This window comes from Pagrus major, chromosome 17 (assembly GCF_040436345.1).
Source record: "Pagrus major chromosome 17, Pma_NU_1.0".
In the NCBI taxonomy this organism is placed as follows: domain Eukaryota; kingdom Metazoa; phylum Chordata; class Actinopteri; order Spariformes; family Sparidae; genus Pagrus; species Pagrus major.
This window is the reverse complement of record NC_133231.1, coordinates 30084854-30097691: the sequence shown is the minus strand read 5'-3', so window position 1 is coordinate 30097691 and position 12838 is coordinate 30084854. Positions and strand designations below refer to the sequence as shown.

General features: G+C 40.9%; 1 protein-coding gene across 1 annotated transcript in view; it reads left to right on the top strand.

Annotated features, from left to right (window-relative positions):
• capn7 (calpain 7) overlaps nucleotides 1-12405 on the top strand; it is a 14713-nt gene extending 2308 nt beyond the window's left edge. Inside the window, exons 3-21 of the mRNA XM_073485274.1 lie at nucleotides 263-420; nucleotides 533-600; nucleotides 1005-1235; nucleotides 1497-1583; nucleotides 1699-1825; nucleotides 2351-2436; nucleotides 2747-2840; nucleotides 3126-3272; nucleotides 3630-3736; nucleotides 3938-4058; nucleotides 4798-4942; nucleotides 5689-5788; nucleotides 5971-6106; nucleotides 6228-6303; nucleotides 6602-6747; nucleotides 8397-8459; nucleotides 8554-8684; nucleotides 10349-10441; nucleotides 11369-12405. Of these exons, the coding sequence (XP_073341375.1) occupies nucleotides 263-420; nucleotides 533-600; nucleotides 1005-1235; nucleotides 1497-1583; nucleotides 1699-1825; nucleotides 2351-2436; nucleotides 2747-2840; nucleotides 3126-3272; nucleotides 3630-3736; nucleotides 3938-4058; nucleotides 4798-4942; nucleotides 5689-5788; nucleotides 5971-6106; nucleotides 6228-6303; nucleotides 6602-6747; nucleotides 8397-8459; nucleotides 8554-8684; nucleotides 10349-10441; nucleotides 11369-11513 (2261 nt within the window). The 3' untranslated portion in view covers nucleotides 11514-12405. The remainder of the gene's footprint in view (nucleotides 1-262; nucleotides 421-532; nucleotides 601-1004; nucleotides 1236-1496; nucleotides 1584-1698; nucleotides 1826-2350; nucleotides 2437-2746; nucleotides 2841-3125; nucleotides 3273-3629; nucleotides 3737-3937; nucleotides 4059-4797; nucleotides 4943-5688; nucleotides 5789-5970; nucleotides 6107-6227; nucleotides 6304-6601; nucleotides 6748-8396; nucleotides 8460-8553; nucleotides 8685-10348; nucleotides 10442-11368) is intronic.
• Nucleotides 12406-12838: the final 433 nt, after the last annotated feature.

Here is a 12838-nt window from a genome sequence, read left to right as displayed (position 1 = left end):
GCAACTTTAAAGAGATGAACAAATGTATAACTTGTGTTCAGAAAATATTCATACAATAAGTAAAACTTTTCACATTATCCTGTAAATATCCGACTCCTGCTGAAGCTACAGCATGTGAACCTGACTTTTAAAACCAAATGAAACTACCTTCAGTGATATAAATGGGGTGGACAAAATCATTCATGATTAATCTGCCCACTATGTCACGATTTATAAATTTACAGTTGTCTGTTGTGTGTCCTCTTCATTCCTTCGACTCCAGGCCAGGCTCAGAAGAATGACCCGCTGAAGTCCCGGCAGCAGGTGGACCTGGAGCGTGCCCACTTCCTGGTCACACAGGCCTTCGAAGAAGATGAGAAGGGAAACGATGATGAAGCCATTGAACTGTACACTCAGGCTGTGGAGCTCTGCATTACCACTGTAGGTCTCTCTCTGTCTCTGTGTCATCACCTTCTCAGAGACAGTGACTAACTCTTCACACAGTCCTCCCTCACATCATTCCCGCTTGTTTCTCCTTCTGTGTTTGCAACAGTCCAACGAGACGTCGGACCAGGCGCTGCAGACCAAGCTGAAGCAGTTAGCGCGTCAGGCTTTGGACAGGTACGTGTTCATGAATGTCAATCTTCTTGTAGTCCTGAATGTCTACTGAACAAGTCTGAACCACTAGTCGACTGCGCTGTTGTAGATTAATCGCTCATCTGAGATTTTAGCACATAAGTGACATCACAAGTAAGCTAGTCAGAGTTTATGAGGTGGCCCAACAGCAGACGTGGACATAACTGTGGTTATTGTTGAACATATATTTGTTTAAACATTAATTCTCTGCATTATGCCATCTGAAAGAAACAGAATTTAGGTTATTAAGAGAAGGAAAGACTCCGACTATCCCTCCAGGAGAGCATAATGTAGAGCACAGAGTAGCATGACTGTTCATCCTCATTATTTCCTGAAACAATCCATTTTCCATAATGAACTTCACAATCTCCTCCACTATATTCTGTCAGGGCGGAGGGTCTGAAAGAATCCCAGTCCAAATCAAATCCAGCTCAGACTCAGGACAGAACTGGAGCCAAGGCGAGCAGTGCGGCCAGCTCTGGGGGACCGGCCCGACAGTTTTTCCCTCTTGGGCCAGACTTCAGCCTCCATGACCGACCACAGCCCCAGCCGGTCCGGGCGGTCCAGTCCAGCGAGCCCCATGGTCAGCGCTACACATCTGAGGAGATTGAGGTGCTCAGGTGAGACTTTGAAAAACTCTTCAATACTGTTTTGTCGGTTTGGGAAAGTCCTTCAAAAAGACAACGTTGACAGAATTTAAAAAGTGAGACTGGAGTGAGACTAAAATTGTGTGAAGGCTACGACACCCCCAAAGAAAAATAAATGTTCATCCGACAAAAGACAAGAAATTGTTTCTTTTTTCATATTATGAGCCACCGTACTGGGTAAAATTAACTGTGTATAACTCTGTCACACTAATCATGTCCTTTTTAATTGTACAGGAGTACATCTAAAATCAATGGCATGGCCTATGTGCCCTTCATGAGTGTGGACCTGAGGGAGCGATTTGCCTTTCCTGTCCCTTTCTCGTGAGTTTGCTTTCTATTATTTTGATTACATTTTTTTCAGGTTAGAAGCACTTTGCTAAGCTACGTTGTCAGTAAATCTGTTTAGTTAAAAGTTTTTTTTTATTCTTCTCACCAGGGACAAAACAGGGAAGCTGGCACTGTCACCCAAACAGAAAGCCATCTTCTCCCGCTGGGTCCGACCAGACGAGATCAGCAATAACCCCACAATGATCATGTCTGTGTCCAGCTTCAGCATCAAACAGGTCAGATCAGCAGCTTCAGTCAGCGGTAGTGATGTTTATGGCAGGCTTTGATTGTAAACTGACCCGATTTGAATATGAAATTTAAAATATTTTATTCATGTGGTTATAATTTTCCTCTCTGTCGTGGTTGGTGGAGGATTTGGTTTTTCAATACTTATGTTTTCTTTTCTTTGTGTCGTATTTTATACAATTCGTCCACTCTACCCAGAGTGCATATCTGAACTGTGTATTTGTCAGCATGAGTGTTTACATTATGCTCTGAATTCACTGGATGTATTAACTTGCTTGAATTCAGCCAGTAGAGGGCACTCCATCATCACACATAAGAATCATGTGAAAATATCCTTTGCCAGTGATGCAGAGTATAAACATTCAGCACTTAGATTTAAATATATTTTAACTGACAGTCTTGTTTTGTGTGGTTTCTATGTAAATGCATATATAAAGGGGTAATTGCACAGTAAGATAAGAACTTTTTTACTGTGTTACACGAGTTGATTGTGATCCCTTCTGCTTTGTTTTCAGACGGTGGTTTCTGACTGTTCATTTGTGGCGTCGCTAGCCATCAGCGCGGCCTACGAGAGGCGCTACAACAAGAAACTGATTACCAGGTACTGTGTGTCGCCGCTGTGTTCTGACTGGAATTACTTGAAGTCAGATACATGTTCATACTTTACCTTTTTTTAACTTGAAGTGCCAGTATTTGTTGCTGTTGTTCAGTAGCTTTAAATTGGACTCGGTTCAGGCTGAAAAAAGTAAAACTTCAAGTTATTCTTGACATCAGTTCACATCATGGAGACAAACAGAGTAAATTTGATCAATAAATTGAAATATGCATATTAAAAAAGATAAGATCCAACCATGAGACTTTAATTGCGTGTGTGTGTCTGTTCTTGTGTTTTTGTGTGTTTGTTGTTACAGTGTCATCTACCCTCAGAACAGACGAGGGGAACCAGAGTATAACCCCTGTGGGAAATACATGGTCAAGTTGCACATCAATGGAGTTCCCAGGAAGGTAAAAGACAGATGACCCGCCACAGTAAAAGACAGCACGTTATAAATGCACCTGTTTGTGGACGGAAAGGGTAACAGAGAAAAATGATCTCTCGGGTTAAACTTGCCAATAAACATGGAGAAGATAAATGAAACATTGAAAACTACTTAATTCACATTAAGCTCATAATGTCATTTTTATCCCTAACTTATTTTATTTATTATAAAGTATGACATTTTAAGTACATGGCAGGTTTAACAGTCTTCTTTCTATCTGTACAACATCCCGTCTGTGTCTCCGCTGCAGGTGATTATAGACGACTACCTGCCGGTGGATCATAACGGAGAGCTGCTGTGCTCCTACTCCAGCAACAAGAACGAGCTCTGGGTCTCCCTGATAGAGAAGGCCTACATGAAGGTGATGGGAGGCTACGACTTCCCCGGCTCCAACTCGGTGAGTGAAGGTGGAGGAACCAGGACAGGAAACTATTTTTAAATTAAAGTGAAAACTTGGAGCAGGGAGAATGATGCTGAGGATGACTAGCAAATATCTGTGTGATTTAGATTAAAAGTTTTAAATAGTATTATTCAAGATCTTTCATTCAAGGATTTATACAGCCCTTCATGTTGAGTTAGACAGGGTTGACAAGTCTGAAAATGTGTAACAGAACACATCTGATCACAACACCAGGTGTTTTGGAAAGTTTTGGAAAAAGTTTTCTAAAATGTCGGCAGCCGTTTTGTGCAGCTGCTCTCAGCAAAAACGTATCTTTGTCAAGAAATCACTTTTTACGTTTGTTCTCTGCTACAGAACATCGATCTTCACGCGCTCACCGGCTGGATCCCCGAACGCATCGCCATGCACTCAGACAATCAGTCGTTCAGTAAGGACGACACTTTCCGAATGCTCTTCCAGAGGTGAGCAGCACGCACACACACACACACACACACACACACACACACACACACACAGAAAAAGTTAATTCCTCTTTTAAAACAAACCATTCTTGTTTTTTCTCACACTGTCTCTGATAATCTGGGTTTCTTCTTTCTTTTCTTTTTCCTTCCCTTTTTACACCTGTGCATTGTGTCTGCTTCTCTCTCTCTCTCTGTTGCCAGGTTTCACAGAGGTGACGTCCTCGTCACCACGGCAACAGGGGTGATGACAGAGGAAGAAGGGGAGAGATGGGGTTTAGTGCCAACACACGCCTACGCTGTTCTCGACATCAGGGATTACAAGGTGAGCATTAGTATGTCATCTCCAGCACTTAGATTTACCTCAGAGCTAATATGGAAAACACAAGCTCTAATGATACAGTGTTACCCGTAAATACAGTTTTTCAATTGGCCTAGTTGGATTTATATATAGATACAGTTTTAATAATAGTGAGTGATGTAATAAAAATGCATTAAGTTAAAGGCGCCCCTGTAACAAAGTTACGTTTACATTAAGTGTTTTTCACTTTCATCTTTGAAGCGTAACAAACGGGATGCGTGCAGTTCCTTCATGACACAACGTTGGCGTAGCTGACCTGTTGGAAGGAAGTTAGAGTTATTAATTTGAAACCTTTTTATGACCATGTTTCCTTGTGAGCAGTATTTTTCTGCCCTGCCCTACAGTCGTCAGAAGTGTGTTTTGTTTGCATGTGCGTATTCATGCTCGTGTTAAAGATACATACAAAACACTCATAAAAACTGTTCCTCATAGTGCCCTAGAGGACCTTCAAACACAACTTGGTTGTTCAAGCTGTTCAAGTCAGTAAAAACCTGCAAAGGGCTCTGAAGAGGGAACATATTATTACCAGCACAAAACAGAAAATTATCCTTCAAAATGATTCTGTAAGAAATGCAAATACAATGACCAGTTTGACACAGCAAAGCAAACTGAACACTCGAATGAAAGATGTTAGTCAGTCTGTTGCCTCCACAGCCTGTGTGTCCTTCCATCATCTGTTGTGTTTGTGTTGTTGTCGTTGTAGGGAATGCGTTTCCTGCAGCTGAAGAATCCGTGGAGTCATTTGCGGTGGAAGGGTCGTTACAGCGAGCGTGACGAGAAGAACTGGACGCCCGAGCTCCTCAAATACCTCAACTTTGACCCCAAGACAGCACAGAAGTTTGACAACGGTATTCCCTTTTCTTTTCCTTGATACAGCATGCACAGAAAAAAACACCATCTGAGGTTAATTGACACTAAAGTCACTTTTTGAGCTCTGAATGAACCCTGAATGATAAATGGACTGCAATTATAGAGAGCTTTTCTACCAGCTGGCATCCACTCATTCACATACACATTCATGCACTAGCCACCTGCTCATCAGGAGCGATGATGAGTCACACACACACTGATGAGCCCGGGATCAAACCACGACCTCCTGATTAGTGAACGATGTCCTGTGCCACAGCTCATCCTGAAATCTTTCATTATGTCTTGGACAGTAATTGCTCGCTGTTGCTCATTGTGACAACAACGCGTCACATTATCGCCTGAAATTACGGAGCATCAATCAAATCATCACAAAAAGGTTACGAACTAAGCAAAGTCTGTCTTATTTATACACAGAGCCTGTTCCTACCGCAGTGTAGTGTTTCTGTGTGAAATGTGATGGATGGGGCCTCAAAGTTGCACAGAGAAAAGATGAATCACCCACCGTGTTGTTGATGTACAATCCCCAGCAGCAGTGCTTCTGATGTGGCCAGGCACTCTGTCAAATGCTAATGATACATGATACAAATATTCCAGTGTTTGTGGAAGACTTGGGTGAATGTTGTTTTACGTTTTTCATTAAGGATCTATGCAATTTCATCTACAACCCTGTGTTGTGTAATATAATGACTAATAAATGAATCTTGTGTCTTTGTGTGCTTTGCAGGTGTTTTCTGGATCGCATGGGAGGACCTTTGTCAATACTATGATGTCATCTACCTGAGCTGGAACCCCGCCCTGTTCAAAGACTCCTCCTGCATACACAGGTGTGTGTGTGTGTGTGTGTGTGTGTGTGTGTGTGTGTGTGTGTGTAAGTGTTTATTCACCACGTTTTGTGAACATTGAGATGGAAATTTGTGTGTAAAGTAAATTCTCTGTAACTGAGGAGCTGGCAAAAGAACAAACTCAGTCTGAAGTGTGTGTGCTCTGGGTTGTGTGTCGTCTGCAGTAGCTGGGATGGGAAGCAGGGCCCAGTGAAGGACGTCTACAGTCTGGCCAACAATCCCCAGTACAAGCTGGAGGTCCAGTGTCCAACAGGGGGCGCTGCTGTGTGGGTGCTGCTCACCAGACACATCACTGACAAGGTAGAGATGCAGAGCTGGGACAAATTTATGTTTTATTCACTCCTCAACAACAGGAATGTTACGATGTGACACTGTGAGGCTTCACTTTTGTCTGATGACTATTTTCTGTTTGTTCATTCAGGATGATTTTGCACAAAACAGAGAGTTCATCACCCTCGTTGTTTACAAGACCGACGGGAAGAAGGTTTACTACCCAGGTAAGGTCTGATCGATTCTCTCTTTCTGGCACTGAGCTGTTTCTACTGCAGCAGTTTGAAAGCAACGCTCTGTCATAACTTTATACCTGCCTGTCACAGTCAGATGCTTTAAAAAAATATCAGTCTATCACAAACCTGCAACTTCTGTGATACATTACTCTATAAACACGGACAGCAGAAGAACTAGTTCATTATTTCAGATTTACTCCCATGACAAACAGACACAAAAAGTCAATTTCACCTGTCTGCTGCTCTCTGGTTGTTCACTTCCAATAAACTCTCCTGGCTCCCTCCACAGCCGACCCCCCTCCCTACATCGACGGCATCCGCATCAACAGCCCACATTACCTGACCAAGATGAGGCTGACCAGCGCAGGGACACACACCTTCACACTGGTGGTGTCCCAGTATGAGAAACAGAACACCATCAACTACACACTGAGGGTGAGAAAGACTTTTGTGTTGTATTTTTTTTTTCAGCCACAAAAAAAATCACATCCCTCTTTTGATTCATATTCACAAGTTAATATCCATTACTGGATGTCTGGCGGTTTTGAAAAGGTCTTAAAAAGCATTGAATTTCTTATTCCTCCCAAAACAAGGGACTTGGAAAATATCAAAAAGTGTGAAAATGAATTTAAGAAAGTCTGAAATACTTTATCTTTCATGCTGCGGGCAGTTAAATGTGTGTGTTTGAAGAATGTCGCATTAGAAATTTTATGGAAACGGCAAAATTCTAAAAAACTTCCTCTAATTTGCAGAAAAGCTTGTACACTCACTTGAGGTGTTTTTTGTCTTTTGCGAATCAGAGTTAATGCACAAAATGTTGGATGGAAAGTAATTCTTGAAGACCTCTCTCCATTTTGCCTCCTGATTTGTTTACCTCTAGCCTCTGTTTACTTCCACATCCACACGTCATGTAGCCATGTAGCCAACACCGCGTCATCCTGAAAATGTGACATTCCCATGTCTTTTCACGGTGGTTGTGATGCTCAAAAAAATGTATCCATTTTGCGTTTTGCATCTGCTTCTTTCACAATGGAAGCTTATGGGAAAAAGTATTTGTGGTCCCCAGTGCATCACGTGACGTTGTGATTACACGGTTTGACCATTATGTAACAAAATGGCTTCAAATTCTGGCGCTGTCCCTGGGGGATTGGCATACACCGCCTGCTTTCATTTGTCCATCCTGGGTTACTGTAGAAACATGGCGGACTACACCACACATGGGAGCTTTAACATTTAGTAGTAGACACCTAAAATTAAAGTATAAACCTGAAAACGAGTGAAATATGGGAATATGAATTATGTTTGTTTTAAGTTAATCTCTTTCAAGAAACTCCCATGTTCCCTGAGTGTGTGTGTGTGTGTGTGTGTGTGACCCAGATATATTTTTTGCTCATTTATAATTCATGGACTCTTCTTGCTAACTGCAGCAAGGTCTGTTTATACTGAAGTCGCTCATTAAAAGAAAACATGCACCCTGTACACGTGTCTGCTGTATGTTTCATGTGTGTGCTGATGTTGCGTGTGTGTAACAGCATCTACACTCCTGTAACAACGGCAGTCGCTTTCTCTCTCTCTCTCTCTCTCTCTCTCTCTCTCTGCTCAGATCAGTGTTTCTCTTTGAAAGTCGTCTTGAGAATAACTGATCGTCTCTCTCTCTCTCTTGTTCGCCGAGTTTTCGCCGCAGATCAAAGCACGAAACGTGATTTCTTTTCCCGATGTTTTTTCTTCATCAGTGCAGCGCTGATGTGAAAACTCTGCAGTCATTAATAAATTAACAGCTTTTGTTTCAAAGCGTTTCACTTTGTCTTACAAAATTGCTGTTAACGAAAAAGTAATATTTTGGTAGTCTTATTGTTTTTGCTCCTTTTTTGTTATTTATTTTTTAAACCTCTTCCAGACAGATTTCTTCTGTTAGAGCAGCTCAAGTTCAGTGTGAAATAATTTTTTTTTAAATTATTTATGAATTCATTTTTCTTTTGTTCTTGCTGCTTTTGTTTGGTGGTATCGTGTTTCTGTTCTTTTATGTGCATGTTTGTCCTTTTAATCTTTAGTCAATAATGACCAGGTTCTGTGTGTTTCCACAGGTTTACTCCGGATGCAAGTTCACCTTCTCCAAAATCCCAAATCCTTTCACTCAAACCAAACGGGTATGTTATCCACCCACCTTCATACATTATGTGTTTTTTTTTTGTGCACTTCAATCTTAAATAATTACATGTGTGTCTCTGCCTCTGTCCTCAGATTAACGGCCAGTGGAAGGGAGTCAGCGCTGGAGGTTGTGGGAACTACAAGGATTCGTACAAACACAACCCGATCTATCAGATGAACCTGGAGCGGTCGGGACCGCTGCTCATTGAGCTCCGAGGATCCAGGTCAGGATGATAATACCAAAAACATATGAGCTGATATTTTAGGCCTCATAATAATATATTCCTCATAATTATATATGTATAAAGAATATCAGCACCAATAAACCTGTAATGTTGCTTATAAACTTAACAAATTCATATCAGTCATGTCAGTATCAGAATGGTAATTATAATTATTGTAGAATCTTCTTTTTGACATTTAGATGGATATTAAAAGTCCAGATATAAAAACGGTGCCACTGCTGGTGTTATTTAATTTCACCTCCGTTCAAATAAATCTGGCCGGCTCATTAAATGACTCATTAAGAAGATGAATCAGTGACTTTTCCACACTGTGGCATTAACACTTAATGATTTTCCGGATTATTCTCTCCGTCTGTCTCTCTCTCACACACACACACACACACACACACACACACAGACACACACACACACACACCAGGATGACTCAGTGGTTGCAGTGTGTCCGTCTGGTCTGTGACATGACAAATACTCTGTTGCACATTATATTTCACACTGTCTCCTGTTATGTCTGCATGAAATGTTTACATAACTCAAGTCATTAACATAAATCAGAGACTAATGTGTGTTTTCATGGTTAATGACAAATGAGTGTGACTGTACAGTGAACTGAGGCTCTTACGTCACCAGCATGTACAGACAGTAACGAGGTCACCGATGATCACAAACACATCTTTACCATTTCTGTCCTCTTTTTCTTCCGTATTGGCCACCCTACATATTTACCACTGTCACTGTATGTGTGATAAACATAAACATCATAAATCGCCGTTTATCATTGGTTGGTTCTACGCATGAATACAGCCCGACTAAACTTTAGTAGAAAGAAAGATTAACAGTGAAGAAGCAGGAGATTAATCCACGTAAAGTTTGCAGGATTAAATATGCTACAAATGCACAAGTGAAAATACATAAATACAAAATTTAAAGATATGATTTTAAAAGAAATACATAAAGATAACACAATTAAGAACAAAGGGAAGGACAAACAACAAGCAACATGTAGGGTTTTACATTTACATTTGAAAATGAGCTTTGATTTTTGACCTTTTGACTATCGGAGCCAAAAGCTGCCTCATCAAAGTTTTTACACCCGCACTGAAAAACAATGAAACTGTGTGACTATAACCTGACGCATGACGGGATTTGGCCAAGTTGGACATGTTCCCTGGATCAACATGGCAACACGAGCACGGCAATCTTGCAAAAACCACAACGAGAACAAAGCAAAAAGTAGGGCTCTTATATCATCCTCACACTTCAGTGTTAGTCAGCACGCTTATTGGAAAGCTTCCTTAATAGAGTCACCCACAAAGCTTCAACCCTGCAGCAGCTCATGAAGCCGCAGCTCTTGGTAGGTGCTGGACAATAAAGATCAAGTATTAAAAACCTAAAGACAAGCAGTTAAGGATTGTTTTAATTTGGAAAACTTGTCTCACCTCTGAAGAAGCACAAAGGTATTTTAAGGAGCAGCACACTGATGATGTCAGAGGCCTGGGATTGGTTGATTGCGATGTTGGTCCAGGGAACATGTTCATCTTGACTCTGTGCTGAAGCTGGTAGTGACTCTCTGGTTGTGTGTGTGTGTGTGTGTGTGTGTGTGTGTGTGTGTGTGTGTGTGTGTGTGTGTGTGTGTGTGTCTGCAGGCAGTACAGCGTTGGTTTTGAGATGGTGATGGTGTCGACGGTGGGGGATCCAGGCCCGGCTGCCTTCCAGAAAAAGAGCAGCGGAGATTACAGGTACAGATAAAAAAAACATTATAAATAAATAGGTCACAATAAAAAAAAATCTGCTGTGGAGCTGCTGAGGCGCTGGTCACAGATCAGCCATCAGTCGTGAAAAGCACACTGGTAGACGCAGAAAGCAGTCGTAGACGGTCTTCGTCAGGCCTTCACATTCACACTCTGCTCAAGATCAATAGCGTGAAATGAATTTCCCACTGCGCTGTACAGACACAGCACTGTTACAGACAATAAAAGAAGTGATTGGTAACAAGTGATTACAGATTTGAATGCTTGTAGAGAAATTTAAAACGAGGGCATTCACATAACCCAGTAATTCAGTTACAGTATTATAAAACAAAGACAAAGTGCTGCTTTCATAAATGCAATCTCCAGATATTTGTAGACACACTCATGTTGTGTGTCATGATTCATGATGAAGTCTGAAGAGTTTTTTTTAGTTCAGATGTTTCAGCCCTTTGATCTCTGCAGTAGAAATAATCCAGTTTATTCAAGTCAGTGAACATTAATAAATGATAAAAGTATTGAAATTATGTCATAAATTAGATTTTTCCATCAAGTTTTACGAAATAAAAACATAAAGCTTATTCACCTGAGAGATTTTTAAATGTAGAAACATGAACAATGTATGTTTTAACATTACACAAGTTATTTGAACTATAATAATGAAAGTCTGAGCTTCCTGTCGCAAAAACAATGAATGTTTCAGCTATTACAGTTTTTATGTTAGACGGGTTTGAACAGGATCATGTAAACAACGTTTCCTGCGGCCATTTTGGGGCAATCCTCTGATGCCACCGCCATTATTCCACTGTACGCCACGTGACGTGATGATGTCATCGTGCACATACAACATGATTAGGTGGAAGATGAATCATATTTTACAGTCGATCGACCACTAACTGAAGTTTTTTTTATGGCTAGATGTGGTTTCTGCTACATGGAGGCGGAACACGTCCCAGCAGGCATCTACAACGTCATCCCCACCACCTTCTTGCCCAAACAGGAAGGACCCTTCTTCTTGGACTTTGCCAGCACCTCGCCCCTCAAGGTCTCCCAGCTCCAATGAAGGTGGACCTGGGAGAGAGGAGGGGGCAGGGACTGGAAGAGAGGTACTTTCAAGGATATGATGGGACGTCTCTGGAACTGGACTGTGGATGTGACGAGGCCTCCGTGACACAAACTGGAAGCCCCAGCGAGTCTGAAACCTTCACTGAGGTACTGCAAATGGACGGACTGACACGGCTCTGGTGAAGGAATAACTTATTTAAAAAAAGGAATCATCAAGAGGAACTTCAACCCATCAACAGCCAACATGTTTTGAGCGGATTAAAATTCAACAAAAATAAACAGCCAAAAGACAAAGTAGTATCGATGAGAGCCGCTCTTCTTCCTTTTACCAAAATCACATAGATACAGTATCTACAGAGCTGTCTGATCTGAGGGATTTCATGAAATTACAGTCAACAGTCGACATCAGTAACAGGGTCAAAATGAGCACCAGCCACCAGTAAAGAGCTGAAACGTCGGCGTCAAGGCTGCATGAAAGCAGAAAATTCTTCTCAGGGTCTGTTTTGCTGCAATGAGCACCTCAACAGTCCAGATGTGAAAATGTTTGAGATTTCAGATATGAGTTCACATTAGACCTTTTTTCTTCTTATGGCCGTCAATATTACAAAATACCAGCGATATGGAAAAACTACCGGACATGTTTTAAATAGCTATATATACGTAGCCGACGTTACACAGGCAATAAAACACACCAACGCTAACATCCGCTATTTATCCTACAAGCCCTCTCACAAATGCTGCAGAACGTGTTGTCTGTTCAGTCCACCTCTTCATGCCCTGATGGTGAACTGGAGCACCGTTCAAAAGAACTGCCAGAAAAACATGACGTGCAAAAAAAAAAAAAAAAAAAATCATAAATTCAATTTTTTTTTCCACTCGGTTTCACACATGGAAAAAAAAAAAAAACGTTTCTCCAGAAAAAATTTCACAGATGAAGAAAAAAACTAATAAACTTTTTTCCACCAGTTCTCAAGTCATAAACACAGAAGAGCAAACAATTCAGATCAGCCTGAGAAAATGGATCAGCAGGTTATAAAAGGAAAAAAATCTCCTCAATTTGTGTTTTCACTGATTGAATAAAAATTAGGGAACTTAACAGAAAAAAAATTATACTTGAAATTTTTTTCTTTTTTTTCTTAACGGTTTCATACATGGGGGGGAGGGGTCCTGAATTATTTTTATTATGTGTTAAATCGAATGAAAAAAAAAATTCAGGATTTTCTTGTTACATTTTTGCAGATGGAAAATAAAATTAAGGAATTTAGAAAGATTATCCTGGCAGAACTTTTTTATAGTTTAGTCATAAACACAGGAGAAAAAACT